At 51.3% G+C, this 16839-nt stretch overlaps 5 protein-coding genes across 5 annotated transcripts; 4 read left to right on the top strand and 1 right to left on the bottom strand.

The window, feature by feature from the left end:
- Nucleotides 1-310: 310 nt before the first annotated feature.
- On the top strand, nucleotides 311-3835 carry N0V96_003165 (uncharacterized protein; the record flags this gene model as incomplete). The annotated part of the gene is made up of 1 exon (XM_053190940.2): nucleotides 311-3835. One exon carries the CDS (start codon nucleotides 311-313, stop codon nucleotides 3833-3835), a length of 3525 nt encoding a protein of 1174 aa, XP_053051365.2.
- Nucleotides 3836-6176: 2341 nt separating this feature from the next.
- N0V96_003166 (uncharacterized protein) lies at nucleotides 6177-7670 on the top strand (the record flags this gene model as incomplete). The annotated part of the gene is made up of 6 exons (XM_053190941.2): nucleotides 6177-6180; nucleotides 6250-6364; nucleotides 6424-6954; nucleotides 7015-7244; nucleotides 7318-7499; nucleotides 7563-7670. 6 exons carry the CDS (start codon nucleotides 6177-6179, stop codon nucleotides 7668-7670), a joined length of 1170 nt encoding a protein of 389 aa, XP_053051366.2.
- Nucleotides 7671-9658: 1988 nt separating this feature from the next.
- Nucleotides 9659-11472, top strand: N0V96_003167 (uncharacterized protein; the record flags this gene model as incomplete). Its single annotated transcript, XM_065756763.1, has 3 exons — nucleotides 9659-9897; nucleotides 9965-10546; nucleotides 10602-11472. The coding sequence occupies 3 exons, from the start codon at nucleotides 9659-9661 to the stop codon at nucleotides 11470-11472; spliced, it is 1692 nt and encodes a 563-aa protein (XP_065614530.1).
- Nucleotides 11473-11990: 518 nt separating this feature from the next.
- N0V96_003168 (uncharacterized protein) lies at nucleotides 11991-13376 on the bottom strand (the record flags this gene model as incomplete). Its single annotated transcript, XM_065756764.1, has 4 exons — nucleotides 11991-12083; nucleotides 12142-12430; nucleotides 12563-12674; nucleotides 12728-13376. The coding sequence occupies 4 exons, from the start codon at nucleotides 13374-13376 to the stop codon at nucleotides 11991-11993; spliced, it is 1143 nt and encodes a 380-aa protein (XP_065614531.1).
- A 2549-nt stretch (nucleotides 13377-15925) lies between these two features.
- N0V96_003169 (uncharacterized protein) lies at nucleotides 15926-16423 on the top strand (the record flags this gene model as incomplete). The annotated part of the gene is made up of 1 exon (XM_053190945.1): nucleotides 15926-16423. The coding sequence occupies one exon, from the start codon at nucleotides 15926-15928 to the stop codon at nucleotides 16421-16423; it is 498 nt and encodes a 165-aa protein (XP_053051370.1).
- Nucleotides 16424-16839: the final 416 nt, after the last annotated feature.

Raw genomic sequence — 16839 nt, forward strand, 5'->3', positions numbered from 1 at the left:
GCCTCTGGTGATGGATGCATATAAGAATCCTCAGATTCTCAGGTCTCTGTGTCTCTGGTCTTCTTCTTACTCCAATCCATCTCAACTTTACACCAAACTTCATCACCGCCTATCCCTTTGCGCATATTCATCCAGACGTTCCTGGTACACGACGACTAACAGGGGCATCTCGGTCAACAATACCAAGTGGGACATTCCCGGCAGCCAGCAGAAAGCTGCTCAATCTTCTGCATCTCACGGCTAGCCGTCCTGACGAGTCTTCCTTTCTCATCATACCAAATCTAATCGACCCGACGAACCTACCCTCATCATGCTCTTTGGTCAACCCCATCCCAGTGGCGGACCCGGTCTGTTTGGGGTTCAGCCTACATATCAACACATCTGCGGTCTCTACTACATCGATCCGCATCGCCATCAGAAACACGCGCGGCAATACCTTCCCACACTTTCCCAGTCGGTGCACGCTCGCATCATTGCATCGACATCTCGGACAACTCTCACCCAAACCTTGGTCAATCCCTCATCGACTGCACTCATCCCTGAGCTTCGCTACACCTTCCCCCTCTATGACGGAGTATCTGTAGTTGCCTTTACCTGCACCATCAACAACGACCGTGTCATTCGTGGTGTCGTTCAGGAGAAGACTGCTGCCCGCAAAACGTACAACCAGGCTGTTGCCCAGGGCCAGACAGCCGGCCTTTTAGAGCAGCTCCCTGACGCAAGCGATGTCTTCACCACAACCATTGGCAACGTGCCAGCTGACGCCCAGATTGCTGTCGAGATTGAATACCTTGGCGAGTTGAAGCACGATGCCGAAGTCGACGGCATCAGGTTCACCATTCCTACTTCTATTGCCCCGCGATATGGCGCATTCCCTGGCGAATTGCTTGCCAAGCCCACCAACGTTTCTGCACAGGACGGTATTCGCATCGTAGTTGATGCCCAAGTGCCGGCTGGAAGCTTCATCAAGTCGATTCAGTCACCTTCACATCCAATTTCTGTTTCTATCGGCTCTACTTCCACTATGGACGCAAACGCCACACCATCTCTCCAGCTTGCGAGTGCCACTCTCTCCCTAGGCACTGCTCAACTGGAACGTGACTTCATTGTCCAGGTCATTGCGACAAACACTTCCAACCCCGTTGCTGTTCTCGAGACGCACCCTACCATTCCTCACCAGCAGGCTCTCATGGCCACCCTTGTGCCCAAGTTCAAGATCGCTGCCACCAAGCCCGAAATTGTCTTCATCTGTGATCGCTCTGGTTCTATGGAGGGAAACAAAATGCAAGATCTCAAGAATGCCCTTAGAGTCTTTATGAAGTCTCTGCCTGTCGGTTCCATGTTCAACATCTGCAGCTTCGGCTCCAGGCATGATTTCTTGTTCCCAAAGTCCGTCTTGTATGACCAGAACACCATGGAAACTGCCATGCGACACATTGACACATTCTCCGCCAACTACGGAGGTACCCAGATCTATAACCCCATCGAGTCAACTTTCAAGCGACGCCACATCGACCTTGATCTTGAGACTTTTGTCCTCACTGACGGTGAGGTTTGGGACCAAGATCGCCTCTTCGGCATGGTGGACAGAATGGCTCGTGAGTCCAACGGCGCCATTCGTCTCTTTACCCTGGGTGTCGGCAGCGGTGTCAGCCACTCTCTCATCGAAGGCCTCGCTCGAGCTGGCAATGGCTTCTCGCAATCCGTCTCCGAGAATGAGAAAATGTCTGGCAAAGTCGTCCGCATGCTTAAGGGAGCTCTCACTCCCCATGTCAACGATTATACCCTCGAGGTCAAATATGCCGATGCCGAGTCCGAGACGGAGCCTGAAGATGACTTTGATATCATTGAACCCGAAGATGCCATTCGCGAGAAGACAGCCGGCAACAAGGTACCCGAGAAGCCCGCTAAGCCCATTTCCCTCTTTGATGCCAGCGCAGACGACGACGTTGACATGGAGGATGCCCAGGCTCAAGACGACGGCTCTGGCCTGGAGCGGTACTCCCACGTTCCGACAGTCAAGCCGCCCAAAATCCTTCAAGCTCCCTTCCAGATCCCGCCTCTCTTCCCTTTCAGCCGCACCACTGTCTATCTCCTGCTTTCTCCCGACAGAGAGCTGAGATCCAAGACTCCGGAGACCTTGGTTCTGCGTGGCACTTCATCCCAGGGTCCCTTGGAGCTCCAAATCCCCATCACCCTGCTTGACAATAAGGCCGAGACAATCCATCAGCTCGCCGCTCGCAAGGCTGTCAAGGAACTGGAAGAAGGCCGTGGATGGATCTATCATGCCAAAGGTAGAGATGGCAATCTTCTAGAAGCACAGAATCCCGGCCGCTTCCCCAGCATGGTTGAGCGAGAGGCCGTCCGACTTGGCATTCAGTTTCAGGTCGGAGGCAAATGGTGCTCCTTTGTTGCTGTCGAGCAAATCAATACTCCAAACCTCTCCGCTGCCAACAAAGAACAGATCAAACCTGAAACACAGAATCTGTCCTCGAATCGCCAGAGGGGGCCAAATCCTAGCTTAGGTCGGGGAGGCATGGTTTCCAGATCTCGGTCCCGAGCTTATGACGATGCGGATCCATCACTGTCATTCGGCGCCGCTCCCTCACCAGTGCCACGCGCATCAGTGTTCGGCATGTCAACCTCGACGGCTTCTTCGAACCCATTTGCACCATCTACCGGCTCTGCGCTGTTCGGCGGATTGGGTTCTTCCAATACCCAGCAAAGGCAACAGCCAACAGCGCCTACGGCCTTCGGCCAGCCCACCGGATCCTTGTTCGGCCACCCTGTAGCCCCCGTCCCGTCGTCTACCCCGGCTGTCAGTGGCCTCTTTGGTTCACGTTCTTCTGTCACTGGTGCCTTTGGTGCTGCCCCGGCCACCGGAGGGTCTGGGCTCTTTGGCGGATCTGGCGGAGGCTTGTCTGGACACCCCACGGCTTCTGCCCCGCCCAATCCAGCTTCTAGTAGCCCGTTTGGCTCGCGCTCTTCTAACACTGGTGCATTCGGCGCAGAATCAGCCAGTGCAGCGCAAGCTGGAGGATCTCAACTCTTTGGTGGAAATGGATCTAGTGAAGGATTGTTTGGTCAGCCTGCGGCTGCCAATTCCGTCTCTCCCGCACCACAGACTGGAGGTCTATTTGGTAGTGCTCCTCGTCGGTCTGCCAATGACCAGTCTCCATCCTCCGTGCCTCAAACTGGAGGTCTCTTTGGTAGCTCAAGCGCAACTGCCCATTGGTCTGGCAGCGGACAGCCCCCTATCGTTCAAGCTGCCGCGCTGGCCCCTCCCACGAACCAGGTCGATGAAGCTCTGCTAGAACTATACCACCAGGAGATGTCTGTAGCTTCATGCATGCCCCTCCCTGGCGAAGATCCTAATGATGATTGGGAAAATGAAACTCCTTCAGCTGCTGCCCCTGCTTTATCGGCCACTCTTGACCTGTCGATCATTAAGAAGAAGAAGAAGAAGCTCAAAAGGGCCCCCGATTCTTTCGAGTTTGACCTAGCGGGACTCGAAGACGACTACTCACCATCTACCGATCCGTTCTCTGCCATAGTGTCGTTCCAGAACTTCAACGGTAGCTGGAACTCTTCAGAGGAAATCTTCCACATCATTGGCACCACGTTGAAGGTGATTGAGAACGCTTTTCACTCGCTTGGTGTTGATGACGAGAGAGTCTTGTCTACCTCTGCAGTCATTGCCTTCCTGCGCAAGGTTCTTCCAGAGGAGCGGGACAGCTGGGAGATGCTGGAGGACAAGGCGGTTGCTTGGCTCGAGGGAGAATTGGGTGAAGACAAGGCTCAGAAGGTTTTGGCTATTGCTGAGGGTATCTTTTAGGCATAACGACCTGGTGAGACACAATGATGAAGGATTTGGTACTTGTGGAAAGATGCGAGGGAATGGTGGGCCTTTAGCATACCAAGGGTCAAAGGCTTAATGCAAAGAATAATATGATACTTACTAATTAATCTCCATGTCCCTATTGAAGTGAACGTGATGTGCATCTATACTTGATACTGCTCCCTGTCTCCATCTATGGCCGTCGATAGCTATCTTTTAGATTTCAGAGTGAATACCATGTGTCTAACAGTAGGTAATTCGAGCCTTTTTCACTATCTGCCACGTTCAACTCCCTGATTATCAAATATCAAGCACCATTACCGCCGCCTCAGTCCTCGACTCCCGGCCCTCACGGTAATCATCAAACCAATACCGATGAACAATCTCAAATCCAGATCTCTCGTACGTCTTGCGAGCGGGTTCGTTGTCGTAGTCGACAATAAGCGATATCCGCGCCCCTCCTCCTCCTCCTCTTTTAGTCTCCGCTCTCTGGGTTCCGATTTCTGCTACGACGTGGGTTCTTGCGAATTCGAGGAGTTGAGTGCCTAATTTCTTTCCTCGTGCTGCGGGTATCACGAACATGCCGTTTATGACGTATTGAGATGTGGGTACGTCTGGTGATGTTTGGTGGGTTGGACCAAAGTCTACGATGGAGGGATCTAGGTGCAGCGAGGATGAGAGGGTTTGTTGGTCGAGGGGACCATTTATGGTAAGTGTTGCTAGCCATTCTGCGGTGAGAGCCATGTCTAAGGAGGAGCAGCCATTGGTGAGAGATGATGTTGAGGCTACATCCTCGTAAATGATTATTGTTGTCGCGACGGGGTTCGTGAGGCGGGATAACCATTTCTCTTGGGGAAAGACGGCTTCGCGGGCGTGGGTTGAGCCGAAGCAGGATGGGGAGAGGAGAAGGGATGTAAGGCGGAGGGATTTGTAGCGGTCGAGGAGGGTTTGGAATTTGGTAGGGGAGGGTGGGATTTTGGGAGGATGAGGGGGATGAGGGCGGCATTTTAAGGTCTGAGGATTGGATGTTAAAAAGGGTATAGATGTGAGCTTTGAGGGTGAGACAAGTCGGGTTATAGTGATGATTTGTGTTGTGTGGATGAGGTTTCGTGAGATGTGATGAGAGGTTGTGAGTGAGTCACTGCCGTTGATGAGATTCTGGCTGGCTTATTTGTGATGATCTCGGCGTCTCATTGGAGCGGATTTGCGGCGGATTCTCATCCCAGTTGAGATAGCACACGTCCCAATGCTATTCTGTTGCTCAAGCCCATCTCTAGAATCACTTTATACATGGCAGAGTTACGGCAATTGATGTTGAGAATTGAGCAGAAAAGCCTCGATTTTTGTACGCCAGTTGATGACACACTGTAGTTTGTTGAGCTACTCTGAATGACCGGATCTCGCTATGAGAACGCGGCTTGCCTCGGCCCAATTGTCGTCCGGTTTCCGACGCCGGGGGAGGGAGATTCCCCCCTTGGTAATTCCGGCACTCGTTGCGTGCGCGCAACGACCTCGCCGCCTCGCGACATGAATTCATCAAGCATCTGTCGAGGTTTGGTAGACCTGTAATTTGTTGTTGCACATTATGCTGTTTGTTTACATTTGAGGGTGTTCAACTTAAGTTGTCTGTGGGAACGCGCGCCTAGACGTCATCAGGGCGTTGCATCCGCCCACCTCGACCGTTGCCTCTCTGACGGATCGTATTGCGGCTCATCAACACGGGACATTTGACCGGTCACAATATTCTTGAGTCAACTTGGAAACACACGCCGGAGCAGAACGTGTCGAAACAATGGCCTTCCGCGCACTCACGCGCTGTCGCGCTTTGCCAAGTGGCACGGCTAGACGCGCAGCATCCCGGCCGATTGGTCCAGGAACCAACTCATCAAGTGCCAAATTCTTTCAATCAGTTCACACGGGGCCGCAATCAAAGAAAAGCGGTAAACTGGTCCCTCTTCAACTTCTGGTTCTCGGCGCAATCCCGCTCTTTGCCGGGTATCTCATAGGCCGATCTGGCACCTCGGGTCCGGCCGCCGAGGGGCAAACGAAGCTGTCTCACGTGAATTTCGCGAGCCGGAAGCAAATGATCAAGGTACTGTAATCCCCAGGACCACACACTGGTGAAGATCCATACTGAAGGATTGTCAAGGCGGCTCATGAGATCTCCAATACTCTGGGTGAAGGCGCAGTCAGCTTCGATGAAGATGAGATTGAGGTACATGGACACTCTGACTGGTCCACCTCCAACTCGAGCGGTCGCCCCGTTGCTATTGTCTACCCCAAGACGACCGAGGATGTTTCGCAGATAGCTAAGATTTGCAACAAATACAACGTTCCTATGGGTAAGTGTTCTCTTCAAATCTGGGCCCTAGCAATGGAGCTATTACCACTTTCATCGAAGTACTGACCAGTCCTAGTGCCTTTCGGCGCTGGCTCTTCCGTCGAGGGAAGTTTCTCTTCGCCTTACAGCGGAATCTGCATCGACTTTGTGCACATGGACAAGATTATTGCTTTCCACCCTGACGAGTACTCCCCCCGGCCCCCTTCACTCTACTCAAGACCACCAGTCCTGACCACTTACCCAGCATGGACGTCGTTGTTCAACCAGGCGTAAACTGGGTAACCCTCAATAAAGAAATCCAATCCTCAGGCCTCTTCCTCCCGCTCGACCCCTCCCCAACCGCCTTCATCGGCGGCATGGTCTCCACAAACTGCAGCGGCACAAACGCCTTCCGTTACGGCACGATGAAGGACTGGGTCGTCAATCTGACCGTCGTCCTCGCCGATGGACGCATCATCAAGACGCGCCGGCGGCCGCGCAAGAACTCGGCCGGGTATAACCTGACGAGCCTATTTGTTGGCGCCGAGGGCACGTTGGGCATCGTCACGGAGGCGACGGTGAAGCTCGCTGTCGCGCCGGCGGATACGAGCGTTGCGGTGGTGTCGTTTGGGACAATTGAGGAGGCGGCGAGGGCGGCGACGGGGCTGATTCGGAGCGGGGTGCCGCTTGGGGCGTTGGAGTTTTTGGATGAGGTGCAGATGGAAGTTATCAATCGGCATGGGAGTGAGGCTGTTAGGAAGACTGCGTGGGACGAGAGTCCGACATTGTTTTTGAAGTGGGTTGTTTCGCTTAACTTCCTCGCTTTTCTCTACTTGCGCTGACTCTTTTTTCTAAGGTTCGCGGGGACCACCGACGGTATCAAGGGGGATGTTGCTAGGGTCAAGGAGATTGTGCAGCCATTCAAGCCACGCAAGGTCTTCTTCGCTAGAGACAAGCAGGAAGAAGCTGACCTATGGGCCGCGAGAAAGGAAGCGCTTTGGACGATGACGTCGATCAAGCCCGAGGGGTACTCTCTCTGGTCCACGGATGTGGCTGTGCCGATTTCGAGATTGGCCGAGATAATCAGTAAGTTTTGATACTCTGCAGAAGCTCGAATACTTCGTCTTGAGAGATATCTGCTGATCAACACGGTCCACAGCGTTGTCCAAAGAAGACTCTGGAAAGCTCGGTCTTTTTGCGAGTGTCATTGGACATGTTGGAGACGGCAACTTTCACCAGGCGGTCATGTATGACCCGAAGGACGAGGGGCAGCGGGCTTCGGTTGCCAAGTGTGTTCATGATATGATGAGCAGAGCTTTGGAGATGGAGGGTACTGTCTCAGTGAGTCTTCTTTTCCATCAACGATGAAAGATATCGTGATTATCGTGCTGACTATATGTGTAGGGAGAGCATGCCATCGGCATCGGGAAGAAAGATTGTCTTGTTGATGAGCTCGGCGTTGATGCTATTGATTTCATGAGGACGTTGAAGCAGGCGGTGGATCCAAGGTAAGTCTATTGACAATCTGGAGCTACGCTTGCGCCATGCTGACTATTTGTGAGATGGATCATGAATCCTGGAAAGGTGTTTGACCTCCCGAGTAACTCGAAAGCCGTTGCTGCATCATGATCTCTGCAATGGTTTTTAATCAGAAACCTGGGAGTTTAGAACGGATCAAATCCAAATGATTAAGGGTAGTTGGCTGTCAGCCAAATAATCATTTGAACCCCATTGTTAGCAAGATATTTTCGTGCGAAAGCCAAATGCCGTTCCAACACGGATAATCACTGCCCACTTCCCATGCAGCTGGTCTCGTTGGTCGCGACTCATGAGCCACCACCAAAACTGCAAAAAACGTGCCTGAAACATGTAGCTGCATACATGCCCCCTTGAACCTGCGAAGGGATCGTTGCAGTAGGCTACAATCTAACAACCAACACAACGTGGGGGCCGTTACGGCTCCCACACCTCCATGCCTTCGTTGTTATTCTCGCCGGCTGGGGTTCCCATGTCCATTGCCTCTACCTCGGCGTCGACATCTGTCGCTGCCACTGGTTCAACCTCTACCTCTGCCTGAACCTCTGTTCCTACTCCAGCTTCTATCATTGCTCCAACCTCTGTCACCGTTCCCGCTTCTATCCCTACCTCAACCTGTGCCACTGCTCCAGCTTCTAACCCCCTCTGTCTCTACCTCTGCCTCTCCCACTGACTGAGTTTCTGCCACCTTCCCTTTCCTGTATTTCTTCCCATCGTTCCTCAGCGACTTCACCGTCACAGTGGGATGCCGCCCCATAAAGAACTCAATCCATCTTTTGCTGAGCTCGCGGGTGTCACCTTATGCGGAGAGCACCTTCAACGCAAACTCCTTGATCTGAGGGCGGGTGACGGGGAACCGCAGCTCCGCCTGCGAGATAGCCCAGGCAGCCAGGGACCACTTTTGGGGCACGCTGAGTCGTTAATACTCCTGCTTGGCCTGTCTGCATGTCTTCTTGCCGGGCGTGATCCGGTGGTAGAGGTTGGTGTAGGGGATACCCCAGTCTTTGACGGCTTTGCGCGCGGGTTTGCCATTGGACACGTCGACTTCCGCGTTTTTGATGTCTTTTTCCGACCAGTCTGGCATCACGAACTGTTTGGAAGCTCCAAATCAACAATTAAGTTGTTTCCTTCAACGCTATCTGACGCGTCGGGGCGAAGCTTGGTGATGGTGTCGAGAAGGTTAAAAAAAGATTCGGCTGAATGCGCCTGCAGTGATCCCATGTGGCCAGTGGGGTGCTACCGCGGTGCCCCTGATGTGGTTTTAGTGCAGCAAGCCACCCTTCCTAGCCTTGTCCAACACAAAATAGGGTGGTCGAGACATGCAAATTGCGACGAACCAACCTGACTCGAGATTCTGTTGCCTATCACCACTTCATGTTTCAAACTCGACATCCTTACGAGGATTCTTTTTCCTTCCGTGTAATGACAGCCCTAAATTCCCAGGAGCACACCGATACGAAGAGCGTCTTAGGTTCTCAACGGCATCGTAGCTACGGTTTTCACCTTATCATGTTCTTGCCCATCACTACATATGTGAAGATGGTCAATCGTCGACTAGAATAATACTCATCAAGCGTATCTTAGCTGCATCTCGTATTACCCACCTGTTAGGAGGCTGTGACATTCTGGAGTGTCCACGGAGATCGTGACCCCAGTCATGCAGTCATCGCAGTACCAGGCTGCTACCCCTGCATCCGGCCGAGACATCATTCAAGCCGGGGTTCTGCTGCGCCGACCGGCGAACTGCATGGACTGAACCAACAAACTTTTACGTTTTGGGAATCAGGCTCGTGAAGCTCTGTCGGGAGTATGGATACCTTCGCAGATCAAACCATAAGGACTGGGACGGCAGAATAGTCAAATTGAGCATCATTTCCACGCCTTCTTGATGGAGTTCGACCTCGAAAGACAAGCAGACTCCTCTCCTCGGCTTCTCACTATCAGAACCCAGTGAAGTTTAAACAATGTTCCCACAACTCACATCACTTCTTTTTTGGACACTGGTAGTCACTTCGGGTGTTGGTGCTAGCCAGCATGAAGCCCCGGTAGATCTGGTGGTGCGAAGCAGCCCTGGCAAGACAGCTTCCAACACACTACTAGCCTTCCGTCGGTATCTCGCCAACGCCAGACTCGAGGGAAGAGAGACCAAGTTCAGTAACAGCACTTCACTTGACACTGGATTTGACAATGCAATTCTCTTCAAGTAGTAAGCACTGACTCTTCAAGTACGTAACTCATGGGGATCAACATACTAACAGTCCCAATCATAGTGAGCAAGAAGTTGAGACCGGCGCCAACGTCACAGCGAGTGCGGGCATTGAGATTGTGTGCACCAAGTGTTACATCAAAGGCAAAGCCAGCGCTCACCTCACGATCGACGGCACCTTCAATGCAACGAAAGTGGCAACTGACATCGGAAACGAGTTTGGAGAGACTTTCGACAACATCACCACATACGCAAAGAACTACGTTTCCGGGGTGGTGGACAACTTGTCTGATGGCCTAGATGCCGATGACTTTGACTTTCCGCCGTTAAACATTACATTCGACCTTGATGTTCCTTCATTTCCCGAGGCGAGCCTAGGGTTCGGGTTCGAAGATTTGGAGATTTATATGCAGCTTGACACTGCTCTGTCAGCTGGCCTATCGTACACACTCAATCTTTACACGTCAACTACTCCTCTAGGCTCAAAGATCGGAGATGATTTGCTTCTTGGTGTCGTATTCTCCATTGACCTTATCTTGAGCGTTGAAAGCGAGCTCCAGATGAGTAGCGGCTTTCACCTCCGGATGGACGACGAAGTCGGCTTTGATATTGCCCTCTTTTCCAAGAACGTTTCCAGCGTCAACTTGTTAGTTCTTTTTCCTTTCACATTGACCCCTCCATCGCTGATTCAGAATCTTTAGTAATGGTGGCCAATTCGAATTCCTCCCCGTCATCATCGAAAGCGCCGGTGTAGAGCTCAAGGCTGTCCTCCGCGCAGGCTTCAGTGCCGGCATTGAAATCTCGTCTCCCGTTGACAGCAAGGAGATTGAACTCTTCAACAACACTATCAAAGTCCCAGGTGCCTCGGCCGGGATAGAGGTCAGCGTATTTGCAAACATTGCTGAATTGAGCACCAACGTTACGGCCTTGTCGACTCCAGACGAGAACGGCTGCGTCTTGAGGGCCGTCAACGCGTATCAGTTTGCACTCGGTGCTGCGGCTGGCGCTTCGGTGCAGATCGGCGACCGCATCTGGGGTCCGGTGCCCAACACTCAGATTCCGCTGTTTTACACCACACTTGGAGATGCCTGTGCCAGCACACGTGTTCCGACTACAACAGCAATTGGTGTCTCTGCCAGTCCGACTAGTAAAGAGAAGCGTCAAGAGGAGCTTACTACAACAACGCTGAGTAAGAAGGTGACGTATACCGGTATAGAATGCTTGACTACGGGCTTAGTCAACTGTCCGCCGCAACTCCAGACTATGCGGAAGTTTGTTGCTACGGAGACATTCATCACAGCCGTCGCATCGGGGGTTGAAGCGGTCTTTCCGGTGGCCACGAAGGCTATTGTCCAGGACGTAGTCAGCTTCGGATCCAATGCGCAGTCATTGATTTCGAGCAGTGGTGCTCCAAAAGAGTTCACACCGAGTCCAAGTGCATCTGCCACCAGCATAAACCCTCCTGGGGTGCTCGATGGCAAAGTTGGTGGCATCGATAAGAAGATCATTGTGGGTATCAGCATCGGTACCGGTGTGATTGTCATGGCTGTTATCGTCGGTGCTTGCATGTAAGTCCCCGGCAAGCTCCAACCCCAGTTTGAACTTTCATAGCCCCGAGATAAGGAGAAGAGCTAACATTTTGACTGTGGCAGGTTTTGGCAACGGAAAAGAAGATACAGTCCCGTTTCAAGGACGAACGGAGAAGTAACGTATATTCAAGACTTCCGCCCGTCGGAGCTCCACGACCCCACCAAGAATCAGGAGCAAACTCAGGTCAATGTCATCAATGTGCATGCAAAATAAGCCAATACTCTCCAGCGAACAGTAGAAATGATATAGGAATGACGAATAGGTTACGGGAAAGATACCGAGCGTAGGATCATACACTGAAGAGAGTGAACAGAAAGTTTTATAGTTTTCAACGGTGTTTACGAATGTACGACTGAAGATACCAAACTTATTTCTGATGTCCCCATCTTGATGATACGTCTGCAGGATGAGAATGCTGCTTCAGAGTAATCTTTAACCTGGCCTGGGATTCGTTCTACCTCATGAAAGACGCTCCACTACTCCAGTTTCTGGGGCTCAAGTCAGAGCTTGGAAGCGGCCTTGACAGAAGCCAAGAAGTCCTCCACGTCTTGCAGCAACAGCGTCGGCTGCTCAAGCGCCGCGAAATGTCCGCCCTGATTACACAGTCAGTGTCGCTCTCGTAAATGACACAGAGAACTTTCGATATCTGACCTTATCATGCGTGCGATACTGTGTGAGATTGGGGTATGACTTTTCAGCCCACGCCTTTGGCATGAGGCCAATCTCGGCTGGGAAGCACGAATATCCCAGGGGCGTCTCTTTCGAAGTAGGGATAGTTGTGCCACCGCCTTCACTAGACATGGCCTTTGCCAATGGCCGATATGGGTAAATACTCCTTGGAAACGTGTCCGTGTACCAATACAGACTCACGAGCTCGAGAATGGTCTCCAGCTGAAGCGGATAACGCGAGTCCACCCACTCGATATACTTTTCGCCGATCCTGCGGTTTTTCAGTAAGTTTCAGAAATTCTGGATGTAGGAAAGGACAGCATACCAAGCCAATAGCGCCAATGGACTCGCTGACAATACCAATCCGATGGTTGCTGGTCGGAGGCCATGCTCTAGGGCATACGACATTCCAGTCGAGCGCCATTTCAACATCCTGCCGGTCTGTTGAAGTTCTTGAGGTGTCAACCCATCAGTGCCGCCAGCAGCATCCTCGGGCGTAGGCATCAACATGTTCACTATATGATTGTCAATGATCAAGGCTTAGCGAATTGAAGTCGGTTTCACTCACAGTGGAATGCCTTGCACTCCTTGTAGCCAGACATAATCCTAGCCATGAAACTTCCCACATCACCACCTTGAGCAGCGTATCCGCTATCAAAACCAAGGTCAAGCATCAGTTGATGCAAAGTGCGCGCGACAGCTTCTTGTTGAGTCTCTTTCTCGAGCGGTATGGAGCCAGCAGAGAGACCATAGCCCGGGAGAGACGGCACGATGACGTGGTACGGTAGCGTATCGGGGGTGTATTTGCTCACCAGCAGATCGATCATGGGAAAGAACTCGAGAAAAGAGCCGGGCCAGCCATGCATGAAGATAACCGGTGTTGCGTCCTTCTTGTTGGAGAATAGGGCAGCGAAGTGGACGTCCACGGTTCCGAGATCTGCATCCTCAACTTTTGCTTTGAAGTTTGGGACGGAGTTGATGCGGGCCTCCTGTTTGCGCCAGTCAAACTTCAACCAGGCTTCTTTGGCGTCAATGAGCCATTTGCGAGATACGCCGAATTGGCCATCTTCTTGCTTGTTGTACCATGTCTCCGGCCCAATCTTTGATAGCTTGAGTAGCTGCTGGAATTCATCCACGCTCTGATCCGGCACTTTGAGAGTGAACTTCTCCGGAGTCTTGGAGACTCCGCTGGGCAGGTTTCCGAATGCTTGGGCCATGGTGAATGAAAAGTAAAGTACGGTGGTGATTTGTCTTGCCTTCCGACAGCCAAGAGACGAACAGGCTCATGACATTATAAACTTGAGATGACTAGGGCACCAGCACACGCAAGACACGGCATTGATAGCATCCCCGCACCGGAATTGGGCAAGGCCTGTCTAAGGTTTCGAGGTTTCGTGCCATCATGAGTGGAACCTTGTCCCACGCGGGATGCAGTTGATCAGCACCCGTCCCGCTTGTGCATCACCACCGGGGCTATCCTCCTCCTGTCATTCGATCGAACGTCCCGAATGCCGCGAATTTGAGGTGGGGCCAAGGCGACAAGACGGACCGGACGGATCAGTGTTAGAGTCCGGAAGTGTTAGTAATGAGCTTAGACCTGCATAATTGGGGCCTCGCTTGGGCCCTGTCATGATAGAGTTTACTTGTCTGTTGAGGTGGACGACCAAACAATGTCGTATGTGCGTGGAACCCTCTCGGACAAGGAAAGGAGCCCGAATTAGTAATCACCCAGCTAAGTAGTTCGGATCCGAGTACGAGCATCTCCAACGCTGTGAAAAAGACGCGTTCTTTCAATCCTTACTCAGTCGAAGAGAGTTTGTGAAAAAGCTTGGCAATTACCAACAACCCCGTGAGAGCACTGTACGAACGAGCTGCTTGATCTTCTAGTTCTACGATCAAAGATTGAAGACTCTAAATCTATTTCTACCGTGCTGAACAGTTACATAAGCCGATGTACAATGTTGCTTAGTAGAAACCTATTTCCTTGTAGACAAATCAACTTTCAGAGTGCCTTATCCTTCATTGCAACTATGTTTCAACAATAGAGAACATGTACGAGTGACTGCTTACTTGGAGGACAAATTTACGATGAGGGAGTAAAGTAAAGAGTGTAGGTGTCCGAACAGCAGCGATCTACTTTCGCCATCCTTCTCGCCATCATTGAGCAAGAAATAAGCATGAGGAATGGTAGAACGAAGCTTGTGAAATGATGCATAGTCTGGCAGAAACGACGCCGTTGATGGCGACTAACCATGAACGACATGCATCTGACTTACTATATGTAGCGCTTATGACCAAGTAGTGGATTTCTTTGGGTGTTTTGGATATTTAAGGCGAGAATCAAGGTCTCAAAATTTGTTAGCTAATTCTTCGTTATGTATTGTAACTTTACAATCTGTTGGGAAATCTGTACACAAGCCATTACCTAGCTTCCCGCAACTATTCACATGAAGACGAAAAGAAGCAGATGCGAGAGCAATCACTTGAGAGTGGGAAGTGTTCGAAAATCAGGTTGAGAGAGAGCCACGGCAACCCCAAACCCAAAGTTTGATTGAAGCCAGCCACTTCAAACGCTCCTTTACCTCAAATTGTTTTGTGCATGAGTGGGTGGTGAGCTACCTAAGTAGACTCTCAGCAACATGAGGAGGTTATGGTTCGTGCCCGAGTCCCAGCCTCGATATTCTCTCGTTGAGAGACTCGATGACATCTAGCTACCAAGCGAGCGAGGAAAAGACACCTTAAGAGAACTTCTGAGTACTTGATCAAGATCTTTCGCTCCCAACATCGATATGATGGGACCCGCTCTCCACCCTGTCTGAAACCAAATCTCAATAAAGTAGTACGTGAGTGCATCTCTCATCCGAACCTCCGGCAGATGTTCCAGGTCCAATGGCTGGAACGAATAGAATGAGCGTAATAACGGCTGCCGACAGCATAAATGGGCGCGTATTCGAAGAGACGGCGATGTTGATAATGCGAGCTTGCGATTCAAGTCTAGAGCCAAGGCCTGGTACTGCACAGAAAACTAGCATGCGGCAGTGCGGCAAACGCTTTCAGTCAGACTTCCAGTTTGTCTGGGGTTAGACTTGCGCCGGTGTCGATCAATGGTATGGGGGTGGCTCCGTCAACTCATCCTTCGCCTCTCAGCTGGGCAGTTCTTGAGGTGATCTACATCATAGCCCCTTAAGAAGTGGGAAGCTGTGGGGTTAGCATCAGCAAGGCTTCAGCTAGGCTTAGGCAAATTCTATCCTGAACCCGTTTTAGGCAACCTTCTTGAGTTAAGTCAATGACTATACCCGTGCCAAAGCCTGAGAAATCGAGGGATAATCGACAAACACGCTCCAAATTTGGCATCATCCCCCACATGGAATGGCAATAGAAATTATTCTTCTCACATTCTGCGAGGAAGATATTCCTTTAGTGGATGCAGAATAGCTTTTGCTCATGATTTCACACATTTGAATCAGGATGCGATACGCGACTTGATCAACAGCTTAGGCACTATGACATCAAACTACTGAGTCTTGAGGATGCCTAAAAAATTGGAGGTTTTGATGCTCTTGTGTATCCGATGAGACAATCAACACAAGTATAAATCTCTTCTCCGAAGACCATCGAAAAAGAAAATTAAGAACGATAACAAAGCAATTCAAGCTATATACTTCAAGAAACGAAATCTCTTGCGACTCGACGACACAAACTTCATATCAGCTTCGGCGTTAGGACACTGCGACATCTTTATAAAACATCACCAAAGCCGGCCATCATGTATACCTCCGCCCCCGCCCTCGTCGTTGGAATCTTGAGCATCTCAACATCCGCCTACGCTGAGCACCTTCGAGTCGTCTGGTCTTCTGGCGCCTTCGGCGCTATTGGTGGCCCCAGTGGATCTGGCACCAATGGCGGCTACACCGGCTTTGCCATTCTCAACGACGCCGGTGAGGCTGTCTACGATCAGTCCTACCCCAATGACCACTCTCCCTGCTACAACACTGGCGACGGCCGCACGTTCACCATCGAAGGCGACTGCTGGGATACCGGGCGAGTCTTCCACTGCAAGTCAGACTTTGGTGGCGCGCCCAAGACATGCGAGGTGAAGGATAGCAACGGCAACGTCCTCGGTAGCGGCACGCAGCAAAAGGATACCGAGTTCATTGGGATTGCTATTGGCATTGACGCTACCTGTGTGGTTGAATTCGACTCTGATGGATCTGGCTGCCCTGTGGATGACGGCCACGGTCCCCTTCACGTTACCTCGGGCTGAGGGTTAGCCTGACTGGCCGATAGGCGCTGCGTGTGGTCAGTACACAGTAGACTGGTATTCAGTAGACGAGTGCGTATATCAAGTAGAAGGTGCGAAAAGATGTCAACTATCCTTCATTTTAGCAGGGAATTAAAGAAATAAGACCTTCGAAATCAAAAATCTCTGAGTTTTTGAAGTGACTCGGCTTTGTTCGTATGAGAAACTGTTCCATTGCGCCGCCTAGTGCTCATGAACGAGGAGCGTTCGCTTGGAGGCATTTGTAGTCACCATTGCGTCAATTTTGAATGAACCGAGCTCCACTAATTCTAGCAATTGTAAATAGGATCATTATTCCTTAATATGATATGGTTCCTACATCATCCTTCGGCATAGCTTATTAGGTTTTCCCCATGGTCCAGCTTGGGAGACGAAGCTAG

The sequence above is a fragment of the Colletotrichum fioriniae genome (genome assembly GCF_027942845.1).
Source record: "Colletotrichum fioriniae strain IMI 355084 chromosome Unknown scaffold_3, whole genome shotgun sequence".
In the NCBI taxonomy this organism is placed as follows: domain Eukaryota; kingdom Fungi; phylum Ascomycota; class Sordariomycetes; order Glomerellales; family Glomerellaceae; genus Colletotrichum; species Colletotrichum fioriniae.